The following is a 19,174-nucleotide window of genomic DNA, read 5'->3' as shown; positions in this document are numbered from 1 at the left end:
AAAAATAAATAAAGTTATACTTACCCAGAGTTCCCTGCTTCTTCAGTCTGGCAATCATTGTGACCGCTGCAGCCAATCACATGGCCTGCAACGTCATCCAGGGAGGCCGGAGCGGACGTCAGAGGAGGGAGGGGGTAAAGTATGTGCGATAATTTACCCAGTGGAATTTATGCCTGAAAAAAACGCACCACAGTGTGGTGCGGGTTTTCAGACAGAATTCCCTGCGGTGTTCAGGGAGCATATGCTGCGCAGCTTGACACAGTGTATCCACCCTGAATACGCAGTGTGTGTGTTCGTACCCTTAGAGAGAGGACTCCTGGTCAGGAAGAAACCTTACTCCATTATATTCTGGGTTGTTAACTCCTTCCCGCTCCATGACGTACGGTCACGTCATGATGAGCGCATCGTTCGGCGCTCAGTGATGGAATAGTACGTCACGGGAGGAACGGCCATTTCGGCCCCCCCTCACGGCTCATATAGGAGCTGTGACAACTGCTGCCTCGTACAGCAGTTGCCGCAGCTCCTTCAGCAGGGACTGATCGCAGTGTATTAACCCCTTAGAAGCCACGTTCAATAGCGACTGCGGCTTCTTTAAAACACAAATCGACGTCCCACAACATGATTGCGGCCACCGATGGTTGCTATTGCAACCGGAGGCCTAACAATGGCAACCTCCGGCTATGCCATCTACAGAAGCTTAGTGGGTCCTGACAAAGTTAGGATGCTTGCTGTCAGTGAGTAGCGGACAGCTGTAATACACTGCACTACGCAGTGCATTACAATAGTGATCAGGGCCTCCTGCCTTTAAGTCCCCTAGTAGGACAAAAAAAAAAAAGAAGGTTGTATAAAAATATTAAAGTTTAAAAGTAATAAAAGTTAAAATCTCCCCTTTTCCCTCATCAGTTAAAATAAATAAACTATACATAATTGGTATTGCCGCGTCCGTAACGGCCTGAACTACGAAAGTATTATTTATCATGCGCGGTGAACACAGAAGAAAATAATAAAACCATACCAGAATCACAATCTTTTGGTCACATATTGGTTCATCTCCAAAAGAATTGAATAAAAAGATCAGAAAGCTGCTTGTACCCAAAAATGGTACTGATCGAAACTACAGTTAGTAACACAAAAAACAAGCAGTCACACGGCTTTCTTGATGGAAAAATAAAAAATAAAAGTTATGGTTCTTAGAATATGGCAACACCAAAAGTAAATATTTATATTTTTTTTTATAAAAAATTAAGTATTTTATTGTGCATATGCCATAAAAAAAAGAAAACTATATAAAATATGGTATCGCCGTAATCGTATTGCCACGCAAAATAAAGTGAATGTCAGTAATAGCGCACGGTGAACGCTGTAAAAAAACAATAGTAGAATTGCTGTTTTTTAGTCACCACGCCTCTTAAATAGAATAAAAACAGATCAAAAAGTCACATGCAACCCATGAAAACTACACACAAATTCCTCAAGGGGGCTAGTTTCCAAAATGGGGTCACTTTAGGAGTTTCGCCTGTACTGGTGCCTCAGAAGCTCTGGAAATGCGACACGGCTCCCAGAAACCAATCCAGCAAAATTGACATGCCAAATAGTGCTCCTGACTTTACGAGCCCTGCCATTTGTCCAACCTGAAGTTTATCACCACATATAGGGTATTGCCGTAATCGGGAGAAATTGCTTTTCAAATGTTGGGGTGCTTTTTCTCCTTTATTCCTTGTAAAAATGTGCATGTTTTATCAGAAAAATGTGATTCTCAATTTCACAGCCTAATTCCACGAAATGCAGCAAAATACCGGTGGGGTCTAAAAGCTCACTATACCACTTGATAACTTCCTTGGGGGGTGTAGTTTGCCAAATAGGGTCACTTCTGGGGGGTTTCTACTGTTTTGGCACCACAAGACCACTTTAAACCTGACATGGTGCTTAAAATATAATCTAATAAAAAAAGAGGCTCCAAAATCCTCTAGGTGCTCCTTTGCCTCTATATCCTGTGCTTCAGTCCATTAGCACACTAGGACCACATGTGGGTTATTTGAAAAATATGGGCAATGAATATGGAGTTGCTTTTCTGTGGTAAAACCTTCTGTTTTACAGGGAAAAAAAATTGAATAAAAAGGCTTTCCTGCATAAAAAATTATATTTGTAAATTTCACCTCTACTTTGCTTTAATTTCATGTGAAACGCTTAAAAGATTAAGAAATGTTATAAATGCTGTTTTGAATACTTTGAGGGGTCTAGTTTTTAAAATGGTTTGACTTGATGGGTTTCTAATATATAGGCCCCTTAAAACCACTTCAGAACTGAACTGGTACCTTAAAAAAAAAAAAAGGGCTTTTGACATTTTCTTCAAAATATGAGAAATTGCTGCTTATGTTCTAAGCCTTGTAACGTATGAGAAAAATAAAAGAACGCTCAAAAAAATGATGCCGACATATAGGAAATGTGAACTAGTAACCATTTTGTGTGGTATTACTATCTGTCTTACAAGCAGATACTTTAAAATTCAGAAAAATGCTAATTTTTCCAGATTTTCTCTAAGTTTTGCTATTTTTCACACAAACACTGAATGTATCGACCAAATTTTACCACTAACAAAGTCCAATGTGTCACGAGAAAACAATCTCAGAATCGCTTGGATAGGTAAAAGCATTCCGAAGTTATTACCACATAAAGTGACATGTCAGATTTGAAAAATGGGCTCTGAGCCTTAAGGCCCAAACTAGGCTGCGTCCTTAAGGGGTTAAGCATAAAAATAGCTTTTAGGCGTAATTTTTTTTGTAAAGCGAACCCTTCACTACCACAGACCTGTGCAGCTGAGTGCACTATCTAATAGGCGCTGCTGCACAGACCTTTGGGCATAAATTATCGTGTAGTCTAAGCTGTACTGGAGAGATCGATGCCATTATAGTTGGTGCCCGACGTGTAAATGAACGTTTCTGGACATGGAAAGGCAGGGGTGCGTGATAGTCAGAGCCCTGACACGGTCCAATAAGCGGTGGACAATGTCAGAGCAGCTTCTGCTGTGTTATCTCCAAGCTGTGTGCGCACGTGTGCGTGTGCGCACGCGCTCTCCTTTGTCGCGAGATCACACAATCTTCTCATCACTAGCTGACAGTAGCAGGAGAGGGGAGGAGAGAGGGGAGGAGAGCACGTGCGCATACACGCAGCAGAGAGAGATCACACAGCCGAAACCGCTCTGACACTGTCCGCAGCGGATTGGACAGTGTCATAGCTTTGACAATCACTCCCTCCTGCCTATTTATGTCCAGAAACGCCCCTCTGACCGTACAGGGGCTAATTCACATATCGGGCGCCAACTAAAACTACACCGATCTCCAGAACGGCTTAGACTGCACAGCTAATTCAAAGTGCCCCAAGGTCTGTGCAGCAGCGCCTATAAGATGGTGCACTCAGGTTCTCTTTAAACGCACTTCGAATTGATTTTTAGCTAAAACCAATGCTTTCAAGCAGCCATGAGAATTTCAAGGATGAAATTCTAATCAAATCGCTACAGTCCATTTAGAGCACAAATTAAGGATTCTGGTAACTTTAGTACTATTATACTTGGGTGTATTGGTGGGGATTTTGGTCGATTTGTAGGACACAATTACACAGAAGCTTAACAAAAATAAAGAAAACTTGCCTTTTGAACATCAGATGGTACCCTGGAGAGAAAATCTAGAAACTCATTATTGTCGATGGCGTATGGGTTCCGAAGCTTCTTTGTAAATTTATTGACGCCTGCAAAGAAAAATCCATTTGAGCTTTCTCCTATTTTTTTTTTTTTTTTAAAAAGAATAAAATGCCAGCACATCAGCTGAGGCAGTGTGAGCGAATTCACAGGTTAGGAATGAGTGTGAAAACCTGGTGTCCGGGTATTATTTTTTTTTCTCCTATTTTTCTTTTGACTTAAAACTGATAACACATTATTTTCTCAGGACTGAGAAAAGAAAAAAAAAAAAAAAAAAGACCATCAAGTGTTCTGCGCAGCAATTCATGACAGACCTCTCGCAGTATTTAACTTCAAATTTAAGAACCTCATTATATTATAGCGGTGTGAAAACACCCATGTCACACTGCATTCATATTAGGCAGATGGTATGAATAAAGCCAGTGAAGTCTATGTAGTATTACCACCAGTGCAGATTTTGATTTGCATTACATAAAAGTCTAGCACACACACTTGATGTTTTTTCGTCTCAGTAAATGCATAGAATACCTCTTTTCGAGCTTCCACACACCCTTTTGCACATTCGTAGCACACCTGTATATGGTTGCTTTATTTAGCGCTGCCGGTTCATTACAGCAATCCAAATTTCTAAAGTATCACAACTTTATGCAGGTTTACGGTTTGTCTTTTGAAATCAGATTCCTCCTATAGTTGGCTACCCTGTAAGTTGATGTCCGACCCTTTTAAAAAGGAGAATTAAGACATGACTGGGGTTTATAGCCAAATGAGAATCCCCCATTGGTTTTCTTCCTTCTGAAGGAGAGCCATTTTAAATACTTTTCCCAGGGAACAACGCTCTAAAGACAGTCAACTTTGGAATATGATATTAATCTACAAAAGCCTCAATAAGAAGTGTACACCACCACTTTGTGTGTTTGGATCATACAGTGATCGGTAAGAATACTGCATAATCTTATGAATATTATGTTTGCTAGGTGTATGACAAACAGATTAGTACCGGATGCTAAGATGTGTACAATAGAGAGTGGAGAGCAGGAATCTTATTTTAGAGTTTGGGTCATTACTTTATCTGGTTAAAAAAAAAAAAAAAAAACTGCAACCAGTGCCCTTTCAATAAACTGACCAATAGATTTCTAAAATGCACAGTTTCGTTTTTATGTTTCTTGAAGCTCTAAAACCACTTACCCCAGACGAGAATAATATACCTTAAAGGTATAAAATACAATATAGTTGTTGCAACCAAGAGTATGGAACAGGCGAGTAAAGAGAGAAAGGGGATGCTCCAATTAAATGTACTGAAATAAGAAAACAACACAATTTAGAATTTTCTTTGGCGTATAAACAATTGGTAAAATGTTACAAAAGTAAACAATAGGATTAGAATATTACTAGAATTTTACAGCCTGGAATAGAAACTTTGTGTTTGTAGCAAGTTTAGACATGAAAAGATAATGTAACCCAGAGTAAGAGAAGAAAAACTGCCTTTGACTTGTGTGTCCTGGTGTCATATAAATAATGTTAAATCTGAACAATTTTCCTGTTTTACAAATAAAAAAACCGAGTCCATTTTGTGTGTGCCATTTCCTCCCTCCGACGCTCTTACATGACTACACACACCCATCTATAAACACCACGCTATGTACATTGACAGCAGGTGTTCGAGAGCTCATGTTGCTGGTCCACCTCCCAGAACCATTTAAGTGTTCTGTACTGTACTTGCTGCTTCACAGTGGCTCTCTTATTTTAAGCCCCATGGTACCTGGCTGTACTTAAAATACACTGCCTGCCCGTGAAGCATGCTGATCAGGAGACACACTGTAATCAGGAGGGAGTTCAGCTCCTGGGGAGTCTAAATCGGTTGGAAAGTATTTTTTCCTTCAATGACTTTAGAACCACTTACAAAAAGATGTACTAACCAAAGGAGGAGTAAGTCAAGACAAAAGATACAATATCACAAGGTACAGAAAAGGAATAGCTAAACGTGTCATAATAAGAAATCTTCATATTCACATCCGTGCCAAACAAAAATAAAATCCAGTGCACAGGAGATCAATGAAATGCCCAACTATCACTTCTTCTGGCCTATGATGCACAGCAGTAGGTACCAAGTTAATGGTCTTATGATATATTTTTGTCCAATCCAGGATATTGAAAAACAAAACAGAACAAAAAAAACTCCTACAACTGTATTTTGGACCACAGGATAAAATGGGACTAGCATCGGCTGATTGCTGCGAAGCTGATTTACCCTGACAGCACAATGTGAATCCAACTTAAGGCCTTGTGTACACACCGTTTTTTTGCAGGCAGAAACAAAAAAAAAAAAAAAAAAAAGTCTCAAAATTTCTTCAGGAATTTTGTGCCAGATTTTGACCTGCCTGCCCTTTTTTGCCGCGGCTGTTAGTGTTTTTTTTGGCCACGGCCATTGAGGACGGCGGACAAAAAAACACAATGAAAAACGCTTTTTCTGCCTTCCTCTGATTTCAATGAGAGGTCCGAGGCACAACCACGGCAAGAAAGCTTTTTTTTTTCCCCCGCCAGTGGCTGTAAGCCACCTGAGAAAAAAAACAAAAACACGCCTCCGCCTCCTGTTGAAATCAATAGGATGCGGTTTGGCCCGTTTTTTGGCATGGATTCAGACGTGGTTTCCTTGTCAAAATCAGCGCCAGAAAATTCTGTATGAACTGGGCCTTAAAGTGGCACCTTTTATCATGGCATTTTTAGGTCCAAAGTTCTGTGCTGATTAATTTCTTAATATATCTTTATAATGGTTGGAGCTCTGTTTTTTCTTATATACCACTCTAACTTCCCACTCTGTCTGAACTGGACATTTGAGGAAGCTTACTGCATATGGTTTTATTTTTTAGTTCAATGTATAAATAAGTCATAAGCTCCCCCTAGTGGCGACTGCAAACAGCCAGCAGGTTTTAAATCTATGGGTATGAAGGAGATTTGGAGCGAGTCATCAGAAAATGGAGCTCATACCACTATAAAGATACTCTTCAACATTGAAATTGCAACACCATGAAGGAAAAACTTAGTGTAAAAATCGTGGAAATCACAGGATCGATAGAAACGTTAATGATAAACCAATGATAAAGAAATGTTAACAAAACATTCCAAACATCTAGATTTATTCAGTATCGCGTATGAGCGCCACAAGCAGAAATACACATACTTACACGCCACAGCATGCGATCAATGAGGTTTCTAATGGTTGTCTGAGGAATGTTTTGCCACGCTAGATTCACTTGGGCACGCAAATCATCAAGATTGGCTGCTGGCAGCTCCCTTCGCAATTGCCAACCAACGACATCCCAGATGTGCTCAATGGGTGACAAGTCTGGAGTCGCTGCAGGCCATAGTAGCACGCTTAGACCACGCAGGCTGCTCACATCAGCACGAGCAACATGCAGCCTGGAGTTGTCCTGCTGAAAAACGGCTTCTGGGACACTTTGGATAAATGGCCCTATCACTGGTTCCTCAACCAAATCTATGTAATGCCGAGATTTTAGTGTATATGAAAAGGCAAGGAGTCCGGCTACCGTACATTATGCCACCCATCATAATCGTGGGAGTAGGAGCAGTGTGACGTTCCCTTGTGAAGGCCTCTTCATGGTGTCTCCAGACCAATCGCCGGCTATCATTGTGTCCGAGACAAAAGCAAGACATCTCTGAAGAGTGTAGACCTCCATTGCAGTCTTGCTGTGCAGCATAATAGCCTTTGAGAGCGGTGGCGTGTGGTCAATGGAACACCTGTAGCGGGACATCTGGCTCGTAGCCCAATGTCGTGCAAACGCCTTCTGATGATTTGTGTAGACACCGGTTGACGCTCTAGGCTTGTGATATCCTGTCCAATTTTTTATAATTTAAATGCATTTATTTAGTGAAAAAAAAAAACCCTGCAAATTCTACGGTATGTATCACAGTACATAGACGCTGCAGAAAGCTGTTCTGAGTCAAATCAGTCAGGGAGCTGCACTGACAACTCAGCTGACAGCGGCTCCTGTGCGCTTCTGGGTGATTTTCTAAGCGTAGTTCTGATCAAGTCAAAGTGTGACACAATCTGCTTGCTAGGGATAGAATGCTAACAACCAGAGTCTTTTCAATAGGACGGTCAGGCAGAAAGTTCCAAGCAGCCAATCAGTCTCAGTCTATGTAAATCTTGTATACTACATATTGAACATAGATTATAGAGTAGATTAGTTTAATAGCCATTTTCCAATATTGCACACATGCTGATGAGTTTACAAAGCATTCATTTATAGTCTATATCCAAGCATTTATTATCCAGAATATTTGACCAGAACAATTAACTACCTAAGAACTCTGGATCAGAAAGGTCTACTGTAGAAAGCACAAAACTTACTTTTTTATTCGCTCTCCAAAGCAAGCAATTTCTTCTAAAATGTTTTGCACTGTGATAACTATGTCTTGTACCATTTGGATCCGGTCCCTGATGCTCTTTTTTTCAGACTCCTGGAGAAAAGCATAAAAAATAAAAAGCACTATTTAAAATAAATACAAAAAAAGATTGTTGTTATTACTACATTTGAGTGAGCTCCTTCCAAGTAACACACAATATAAGTTAGGATTTTGCTTAACTGTCAGAGGAATATAGAAAAAGAAATGGCAACATCTGAACAACCAGGACAAGCCTACTCGTGCTGCAGCAGTGAGACATCTGGCAGTGCCATCGACGTCCTGCTGACTTTATTTACACATTTCAGATTGAACCAAGAAATGTGGTTATAACACAGCTTAACAAGCACAACATTACTTGTGCTGTAACGATCAAGCTGCTCAGGAAGAGCAGGGCGGATTCAATCTGAGCAACACAATAGAAATTGCATGGCTTTTTTATTTTTATTGCAAAACATAAATCAAAATTTCTCTATAAAAGTTTTTGCTATGAAATTGAGGCATCCAAACTACATAACAGAGATAAGATTGGGATAAATGATACAGGCTTATAAAAGGAGATCTAAGGTTATATTGTACAATGACAAATTGTATGAGGGATTATTTTCAACTGTAAACACAAAATGAATGGCATTGACAGTGTTAAATTGCAGGGGTTTGTCCAAGTAACGTGCACTTAATGGAGTAGTAAAATAGCCACTAAATATAAGACATAGATTACACCATGATGTCTTTTACCAGAAAACACAAACACTAAGCAGCCCACATCATTGTTCTGGTCTTATTAGAACATAGTGAGGGAATTCCAACTTGAAATCATGTCTGGAGCAGAGGCCGTTGATTCTGGCTTTCTGCATAATAAGTGATCTGCTACAATTTGCCCGGCCATTCCATAGTAACTGTCAATACATACATTGGGTGACAACAGAAGATCTTTATCATCCAGTGTGATCTACTATTGTCACTAAGATACTTCTGGCCACATCTGGTCCCCCCTGAAGGCTATTGATATACAGAACATCTTCCTCTTTGAGCTTCTATACCACACACGCACACCCCATGAGGACAGGTGTGGCACTGTTTTTGAAAGGAAGCAGCCATGCTTTTATAATCTTGTAGAATCCCTTGAAAAGATCAGTAGTCTAGTACTAGGTAAGGTTTATACATTCATATGGCTGCTATTGACTCCACTTGTAAAAATAAAAATTATGTCTATCCAAAAGAACTCTGTAAATGTGTTAGATATATTCGTTTGGAGCATTTCCCAACATATACACAAACATAACACCCATACGTGATGTTAATAGAACCTTTTCCATGTCCGGAGATTCCCCTTAAAGAGGATCGGTCACTAGTTTACTAATGCCCGATCTCCTAGCTAATTTAATAGGCTCTATCACACTGATAATGCTAGTGAAAATTGTGTCCCAAAACGTTTATTTTCAAAGATTTTTTTATAAATATGTAAAGGAGCCTTAACCCCTTCCTGCCCAATTCCGTATAGTTACATGAGCATGTGCTAAAACATTAGCGCTGACGACATAACTGTACGTGATGGAGCGGGCTCAGAGGCTGAGCCAGCGCCATCACCAGCGGATGTCAGCTGTATATTACAGCCGACATCCCGCTGTAATAGCCAGGACCAGAGCTAGGCTACGATCCTGCCGATTAACCCCATAGATGCAGCGATCAAGCATCTAGGTGGTTGCTAGCCTGTCAGCAACCCTGTGTCACGGGCACCGGTGGTTGCTATGGCAACCGGAGGCCTAACAATGGCCTCCTGGTTTGCCAATCAGGGAAGCCTTTTAAGCGGGGCCTAAAATGCTTACTATCAGGGCCAAGAAGATGGCGTAGGCTCAGAAGCTGAGCCTGCACCATCATCCGCGGGTGTCAGCTGTTCGTTACAGCTGACACCCTGATGTAACGGACAGGACTGGAGCTAGCCTCAGATCCGGCCTTTTAACCCCTTCGATGCAGTGATCAAAATCGATCACTGCATCTAGGTGGTTAGATCAAACCTGATGGTTGCAATGGCAATGATTGGCACCCGCGGAGGTATTTTTACAGACAAATTCAGCAGAGAAAAAAAAACTGGGGTCAAAATGCGAACTATACCCCTAGAAAAATTCCTTGTGGGTGTAGGTTCCAAAATGGGGTCACTATTGGGGGGGGGGGTTCCATTGTTTTGGTCTCTCCAGTGCATTGCAAATGCGACATGGCGCCGAAAACCATTCTAGCTAAATCTGCTCTCCAAGATCCAAATGGTGCTTCTTCCCTTCGGAGCCCTGCCATGGGTCTAAACAGCAGTTTATTACCACACATGGGGTATTGCTGTAATTGGGATAAATTGCTTTACAAATGTCGGGGTGCTTTTTCTCCATTATTCCTTCTAAAATTAGAAAATTCTATGATCATTCAGAATTTTTTTTTATTTTTTTTTCATTTTTACAGACATTCAACATTTTTTTAGCAAAAACTGTAGGGTCCAAATGCCAACTATAGCCCTAGATACATTCCTTTAGGGGTATCATTTCCAAAATGGGGTCACTGTTTTGGCACCACAAGACCTCTTCAAACCGGACATGGTGCCTAAAATATAATCTAAAAAAAAAAAAAATAGGTGGCCCCAAAATCTCATTTGCTTCTGAGGCCTGTGCTTCAGTCCATTAGCACACTAGGGCCACATGTGGGATATTTCTAAAAACTGCAGAATCTGGCCAATAAATATTTTGCTTTACTCAGAAAAAAAAATTGTGTAAATTTCACCTCTACTTGCTTTAATTCCTGTGAAACGCCTGAAGGGTTCAAACACTTTCTGAATGCTGTGTTGAATACTTTAAGCGCAATTTTTAAAATGGGGTGATTTAGAAGGGTTTCAAATCTATGGGCCCCTCAAAGCCACTTCAGAACAGAACTGGTCCCTGTAAAAATTGCCTTTTGAAATTTTCTTGAAAATGTGAGAAACTGCTGCTAAAGTTCTAAGCCTTGTAACGTCCTAGAAAAATAAAAAAGGATGATAAAAAAAAAACTATGCAAACAAAGTATACATATAGGAAATGTTAATTAGTAAATATTTTGGGTGGTATTACTATCTGTTTTACAAGCTAATTTTCTCTAAATTTTTTCCTCCAACTTTAACAAACTTTGCTTGATCGATTGATTTGTGGAAATAAGAAACTTTGAAATATACAAAATAGTGACAAAAGTATTGGCATCCTATTACTGTCCCATCGTTGCAACAAGTCCGTTCGTAAAATGTCTTCCTTACTAGATATTCCCCTAACGACTGAGTGGTATTATTGCAAAGTGGAAGCGTCCAGGAATCACAGCAACTCAGCCACGAAGTTGCAGACTACGTAAAGTTACAGCAGCGGGTTAGCAGAGTGCTTAGGCGCATAGTGCATTAACATCTGGAGATGTTAACACCTGCAGAAAAACTGTGCAACAAGAGATTATGGAATGGGCTTCCATGGCCGAGCAGCTTACATCACCAAGTACAATGCCAAGTGTAGGATGAGTGGAGTAAAGCAAGCCGCCACTGGACTCTGGAGCATTGAAAACGTGTTCTGAGTGACGAATCACATTTCTCTATCTGGCAGTCTGATGGACTAGTCCGGGTCTGGTGAATGCCAGGAGTACGTTACCTGCCTGACTGCAGTTTGTAAACTGCAAAATTTGGTGGAGGAGGGATAATGTTATGGAGTTGTTTTTCAGGGGTTGGCTTAAGGCCCTTTGTTAGTGAAGGGAAATCTTAATGCTTCAAAATACTAAGCCATTTTGGACAATTGTATGCTTCCAACTTTGTGGGTACAAATTGGGGAAGGCCCTTTTCTGTTCCAGTAGAACTGTGCCCCAGTGTACAAAGCAAGGTCCATAAAGACATGTGTCGGTGAATTTGGTGTGGAAGAACTTGACTGGCCCAGTGAGAGCACTGAACTCCACCCTATCGTATACCTGCATGATGAACTAGTACAGAGAATGCGAGCCAGGCCCTCTCACCCAACATCAGTGTCTAACCTCACGAATGCTCTTCTGGCTGAATGGGCAAAAATTCTTACAGACACACTGCATAATCTTGTAGAAAGCCTTCCTAGAAGAGTGGAAGAGGTTTTAGCTGTAAATGGAGGGGGGCAACTTCATATTAATGTTTATGGGTTTAGAATAGGATGTCATAAAAGGTCCTGTAGGTGTAACACATGTGTCCCAAAACGTTTGTCCATCTAGTATATCTCATTAAAGAAGAATGCCTCTTATAACTTTTCAATTACTCTGAATTTACTGCTTTTTCTGTCTCCTCAAAACAAGACGGATGATTAGCTCACTGAGGGATCAGGTTATATGTTGCCCTAAGAAGTCTATGGAGAGGGGAGGAGGAAGAGAGAACAGGAGAAGATGGAGTAAAGCAGAAGCTTCTAGTAAGAGTTATATGCTTTATTCAGAGGTACACAGTTTCTTACTACTGAATAGTCTCCATTATGTTGTTGCTTCTATATGCGATAGATGGTGAAAGGAGAGCAGGATTTTCCTCTTCTCTATGTGCAGTGTATAGAAGGCATGATCGCTTTCTCTGAGCTAGTGGGTGTAGCAGAATAGCTGAGGATTAGAGATAGAACCTGCAGAGAGGAAAACTGCTAAAAAAAAAAAAAAAAAAAATGACACATACAAGTCATATAATGCCCATAAATATTGTCCTCATGCTCACACATATGCTAACTAATTCTGAAAAGTCATCTTAAAACAGGCATGCTTTAAATAAATTATATATCTATCTAGATCAATCGATCTCACACCTACCCATGTTTAAAGGAAACTTTATTAATATAATTTATTAGGGATTCTTTCAGACCCAATGAATAATAAACAGTAGTAATGATATTTAGGGAAATTTGTGTCAGTTAAATCTGAACGCTTAGCTTCGACCCGAGTAAGGCTTCGTTCACATCTGCGTCAGGGCTGAATTCTGACGTCCCGTCTGAGCTTTCTGTCAGAATTGAGCCCAGACTGACACAAACAGAAACCATAGGTTTCAGTTTCCATCACCATTTGTCATTTTGCCGGAATCAATAGCGTAGTCGACTACGCTATTGATTCCATAAAAACGACGGATCCCTTGCACAACGGAGACAAACGGAAAACACTGGCACTGGACCTGTCACCATTGAAATCAATGGTGATTGAAACGGAAAACTATAGTTTCCGCTTGTGTCAGCCAGGGCTCCATTCTGACGGAAAGCTCAGATGGAACGTCAGGCATTGTAAGGTTCGTTAGGCTTCATTCACATCTGCGTCAGGGCTCCATTCGGAGTACATTTAAGACAGTTGATAAGGGTCTGTTCAGATAAAATGTTGTGGTGCATGTTTAGTGTAGACAATGGAAAATCTATTCACAGTATATTTTTTTCACAGGATCACCTTTTATTGAAGAAAAGGCAATAAAGTTTTAAAACAGTGGGGAACAAAAAAGGTATCCAAATCTAAGAGACACTTGTCATGGGGTTCCTTCGGTTAATACACGATCAACAGAGCCAGTGACGACAGGGCAAGTCCAACACAATTTATTGCTTCCAATACTTACTGAACAAGTAGCCTTAAATGTAGGAACAGAACACAGTCCACAAAATCAGGTAATCACAGGAAAATCCTCAGAGCGCTGGCCTCAGCTTTAGCTCTGCTGAAGGTCTAAATACAGAACCCCCATCCTCCCCAGGACAAGCCCTTATATACGCCTCAGGGGGAGGAACATCTTGGCAGTTTCTAGTCACAATCATTTGTTCTAATGACTTTAGTTTGTATTTCTACTGTCTGTATGTGAGTTGTGGTCCTTTGTACTATTGTGTATTGCCCAAATATTGTCTGCCACAGCCGGGATGAGAACACATTGGGGGAAGATAATTGGATCTGCTTAGTTTGCTGGTCTGCACTCTAGCTGAGTGATGGTGGTGCCTCCTGATGATCCCCTGTGGGGACTGGACAATGAGGACACCTTATGTCTTGTGGCTGCACCTCCAACTGATCTGATGGTCTATATGCTGGAGACACGACCTGTGGTACCGGATTACAGAATCATTCCCCTCTGCTGAGGGCTCACATTAAATCACACATATTGCACCATCACAACCTCTCTCCTCATATAATAAGCGAGCTGGCCATTTGGCCTACACAGACCGCTGGCCACCTCACTCATAAGCTACTTATTGCAGTTCAGTAGGAACAGTCCACAGGTTGTAAAGAAAGTCCAATGCACATTAATATCCGGGGCAAAGAGAAATGTCTGGAAACCAACACAAGAGTCAAGAAATTTCTACAAAAGTTCCACCTCATCTGTTTGGAAGACTTAATCCGGTCGCTTCCAGGACAGTCCAGCCTGTGAGATGGAGTCTCTGGGGTCAGGAAGTTTCTTGAGACCTTTTATCGCGTTTAAAGATTTCTGCAGACTCAGAATGGTCCATCCAGACACTTCTCTCCCCACTGCATGCCACCACAATATATTATGTAATGCTGGCCTACTATCTGACCCAGCACCCAGGAAAAGATCATACCAGAAAATATAGTCACTGTTGAGAATTGTAGGGAGTCCTGAGAATTTGGTGGCAGAAGATGGGGAGATAGAAGTCCACACACTGAGAACACAAGGGCCATAATTGAAAAGGGTCTGAAATCTCACCACCATGAAGGTCACCACGGTTGTTGGGACCAGTGTCTTGTCGTCCTTCACAGACCTGCTCCTCCAACGCTCCTTCTTCCACTTGAGAACTCGCTGACACTCCAGTGTCATCCTCATCCATGTTGGAAGGCTGTGTGCTTGGAGAGTCCATACTGACTGCAATATCCACATCATCATTGAACTCTGACAAATCAGACCTCAAGGTATCAATAGAGTTGGGTTCCTTGACCACTTTGAAATCCTGAGGTGAAGGGAACGCAGGAAACATTTCGCCAGGAGAAGCACAAACATCTTAGCTTATTAGTGGGTCTGTATCGTGTGACTTAACCTCAGTTGGGCTTTCAGAAATGGCACTGGTGATCTCAGTGCTAAAGGTTTCAGGAGGTCCGGTGCTAGATATATCTCCTGTGACTTCATCATCCACAAGATTTGTTTCTATAGATATATAGACATCCTCTGTATGAATTCCTCCCAGTCCTGAATTAAGTTCAGAATCTTTTCCCTCTTCCTGGTGCTTCCACATCTCATGGGATATGCTGCCCCCACACTCCGCATCACTCACCTCGGGACACTCTGGAGCTTTCTCTTGAGATCTGTAGCCCTCAGAGTCTGGAGCAGCAGCACAATCCTTATAACACTGTGCTGGCCGTACACACGTTTGCGGCACCACTCGCTCCACTTGTGCCAGACACCAATTCCAGTCCCAGAACTCATCATCCTCTGTGGTCTGACATCCCAGAAAATCCATGGTCTCCTGGTACAAATCCCCAGCTCGCACAAGAAAGTGTTCCTTCCTTGCCATAGTCAGAGCCTGATCCCAAGCCCTGCGGCCAATGTCTTCATTAGGCTTTGGTCCGAGACAGTCCATTGTCTCCTGGTAAACCACAATTGCTCTCCTCACGATAAACATCCTGGTGTGCAGACCTCGGTCCATCTCTCCTGCGTTTTGTTGATCCCACTATTGACACCAGTTGTCATGGGGTTCGTTAGGTTACTACATGATCAACAGAGCCAGTGACGACAGGGCAACTTCAACAGGGTTTATTTCATCCAATGCTTACAGAACAAGTAGCCTTCAATGTAGGAACAGCACACAGTCCACAAAATCAGGTAATCACAGGAAAGTCCTCAGAGCGCTGGCCTCAGCTTCAGCTCTCCTGAAGGTCTAAATACAGAACCCCCATCCTCCCCAGGACAAGCCCTTATATACCCCACAGGGGGGATGAACATCTTGGCAGTTTCTAGTCACCATCATTTGTTATAATGACTTTAGTTTGTATTTCTACTGTCTGTATGTGAGTTGTGGTCCTTTGTACTATTATGTGTATTGCCCAACTATTGTCTGCCACAGTGGGATGAGAACACAAAATATGAAAACTACACTGCTCTAAAAACACTAAAGTATATAGCATATCCAAATATTGTATGTGCACGCAGTTAGAAAAACGATATACTGTATTAATCCAGATTTTTTAAATTACAACAAAATAACGTGAAATACGGGGCATAAAATAACGAGAAAGAAAACAGACGTCCTAAATGGAGGGTTCAGAACACAGTATATCTGGCAAATACCAGAAAACTCTGTCAGGACGCTAATTTATTAAAACACATTCTAAAAGGGGAATTTAATATGAAGAGGTGAAACTCAATGATGTTTGTTTAAAAATTCCAAGGGAAACCTTTGACCAAGGCAGAAAAGCTATAATCTTCAGCACGACTGCGATTCTTCAATATTTTAATCATGGAATATGCGCTGTTCAATTGCTCCAGTTCTTTCAATCAAAACACATACAAAAGGGTCAAGGCATTCAGGAAGGCAAGAAACTTTCAACATTAGGAACAGTCTTTTCTTAAACGGGTTCAGAATTAATTAACATCTTGAAGTTACATTTTCTATTTTGTTCTGCAACCAGATGTTCAACAGTGAAGGTTTTATGCAGAACCCTTTCAATGGAACCAAACTATGATGTAATTGTTCCATCATATCCCAGACTACAGAGGGCTGGCTTTCTGCATGATGCGGTCTAAACTATCTGATCTAATAGAACATGCAAAGAACGGAGCGGAGTGTTTCATCTGGGAAAAAGATGTTGCACAAGGGTTGATTTATTGTCCAAAGTTCCTGAGTCCTGTGTAAAACTGTAGATTGTGTATGAATGAAAGGCCATGGGATATACATGACATTCTCCAGCAGATAGATATAAATTGCATATATTTATTACCTATTACACACACTACTGTATATGGACAAAAGGGCCGCTGCCTCTATTCTACACACAGCGCTCTTTGAGCGATGTATACGCGTGTACAGAGGAGACAGAAGTGGTGAAAATGTCTTCTGTCTTCTTTCCAGGGTCCCTGGTAAGTCTGACTGCCAGGCACCAGACATTCAGCTGCCCAATCGCTCGGGCAGCAACCTTAAACCTGTGCCATATATACACACTGGGCGGTCCTCAAACGGTTAATGCTGCTCAAGATCATCCTACGGTTAGCCAGAGCATAATGCCACTGCTGAGGTTTGGCAAACTTGACGCAACATGGTCAACCAATTCCTTTAAATTGGCAACATGTAATACTACATTTCTTCTACAGCGTTTTTTTGCAGCTTACACCAGCATCAGTACATCAGGGTAGCTTTACATCCTCACACGCCGAATATGAAGTGTCCAGCTTACTGCTGGAGATGCATCAGTCTTTTCCATACACCTTTCCTTCCTTTTGGATCCATTTCTGGCTTTGGCTCGAAAAACGGACCAAAAAAAGCACACACCAAACTACATAAAAAAAATGTGTGTGTGATTTTACCCTTAAAGGGTGTCTGTCACTACGGTTATCCCCCACAACGTTAAGGGCAGCATATTATAATGCCAGGTCTGCTGAGCTACTTTACTAAAATCGCACAATAAAAATTAAAATGAATGGTTTGGTCAATAGGTGCCAAGAGGAGAGAGCTATCGAAATTATCTAAGAGAAAAACAGGCCTTGTTGCCCATAGCAACCAATCAGAGTTGAGGTTTAATTTAGTAACCTGCTATGGAAAAATGAAAGCTGCCCTATAATTGGTTGCTATAGGCAACACGGCCAGTTTTTTCCCTTAGGCAGTTCGGATAAATGAAGTGCAGTGAATAGTTATTAGCCTGTTCATAGGATAGCGCTCCCCCCCTCTCACCAATGATTTACAGCCTTTGTGTATCTGCCTGTACACACCGTAGCCCTCATTGCGGAGGCGTCAGGGAGAGCACTATTCTCATTAATATAATGGCTCCTAAAAAGGAGTCCATTATATTTTTTTTAGAATTATTTCTTTAGCAGCAATTACCCAAAAGGCACAAATCGGTTGTTGCGCCGTTTGATAAAATAGCCTGCGGACCGGTCATTTCAATATGCTGGTCTTAAAGGATATGTACACCTTTAAAAGGCAATTAGTATTTTTTTTTTAAATAAATCAATGTTTATTTTACATTTTTAAAACCACTTTTGAATTGGGTTTTATTAAAAAATAAATTAATTTGATATACAGCTTCTAGGTATCCTGTATACGTAGAAGCTGTAACTTGCTCTCAAACTCAAATCTGTCAGGTCAGCAGGATTGACAGTTTCAGTGAGCGCTGGTCCTGCGTGTCCCTGCCCAGCTATCATGATCACATCTAAGTTCATCACCGAGGATGTGATGGGCATTTTCTGCCTACAGGGAGGAAACTCCTCCCAACAGGCAACAAACATCATGGTTGCCTAGAGCTCTTGCGAGGGCTGTGCGCTAGGCAGTAGTGCCTATTGTCAAAGTAAATGTCAGCACTATCGGAAATTGCGGATCACGTAGCCGATGAAAATAACCTTTAACGACGGCACAATCTTTTAAGACAAACGTTTCAATGTTATACCTTTAATTCTATAGGTTCAGGGATAAAGAAGGTGGCAACGATTGCTTGAGATTATACTTTATACGCTAGTTGCAAACACACAAATATGGGACAATACTTGCAGTACATTATTAATAAAAGCCTCAGAGAATTTTTAGATTATTGATAAAAACAGAACTTGATCTCTCCACAGCTTTCACAGCGATTCCAGCAGTCTAAAAGATGGACACTTCTTTGCAGCATGTTGATCCAGTCATTCCACTTATCAGCCCTACTCCTAAGAAACAGATGTTCCTCGTACCAAACATCAGAATCGTGAGCTTCTGCTCATACGTTATAAAAGCTTCACAGACATCTCTTTTTGCCATCTTTGGAAAACCTGCTTTTTGCTTTTTCATGGCTGTTGGCTCAACTGTGTGGCTCGCTCATCTGGACTATTTTTATCAATCCATCAATATTGTTGTACATGGTGTTTGGTGTCTGACTGAGCACATGCTATTGTAGCCTTCTAGGAGCAAACAAGCAAAATAC

General features: G+C 41.2%; 1 protein-coding gene across 4 annotated transcripts in view; it reads right to left on the bottom strand.

Moving 5' to 3' along the window:
- Positions 1-19,174, bottom strand: part of MCTP2 (multiple C2 and transmembrane domain containing 2) — a 193,728-nt gene that overhangs the window by 3,988 nt on the left and 170,566 nt on the right. For all 4 annotated transcript variants that reach the window (XM_075858224.1, XM_075858225.1, XM_075858227.1 and 1 more), the window contains 3 exons: positions 8,064-8,173; positions 4,880-4,989; positions 3,647-3,744 (listed from right to left, as the gene is read on the bottom strand). In XM_075858224.1, coding sequence (XP_075714339.1) covers positions 3,647-3,744; positions 4,880-4,989; positions 8,064-8,173 — 318 coding nt within the window. The remainder of the gene's footprint in view (positions 1-3,646; positions 3,745-4,879; positions 4,990-8,063; positions 8,174-19,174) is intronic.

The sequence above is a fragment of the Rhinoderma darwinii genome, chromosome 3 (assembly GCF_050947455.1).
Source record: "Rhinoderma darwinii isolate aRhiDar2 chromosome 3, aRhiDar2.hap1, whole genome shotgun sequence".
Lineage (NCBI taxonomy): Eukaryota > Metazoa > Chordata > Amphibia > Anura > Rhinodermatidae > Rhinoderma > Rhinoderma darwinii.
This window is presented reverse-complemented; position numbering and strand designations above follow the sequence as displayed.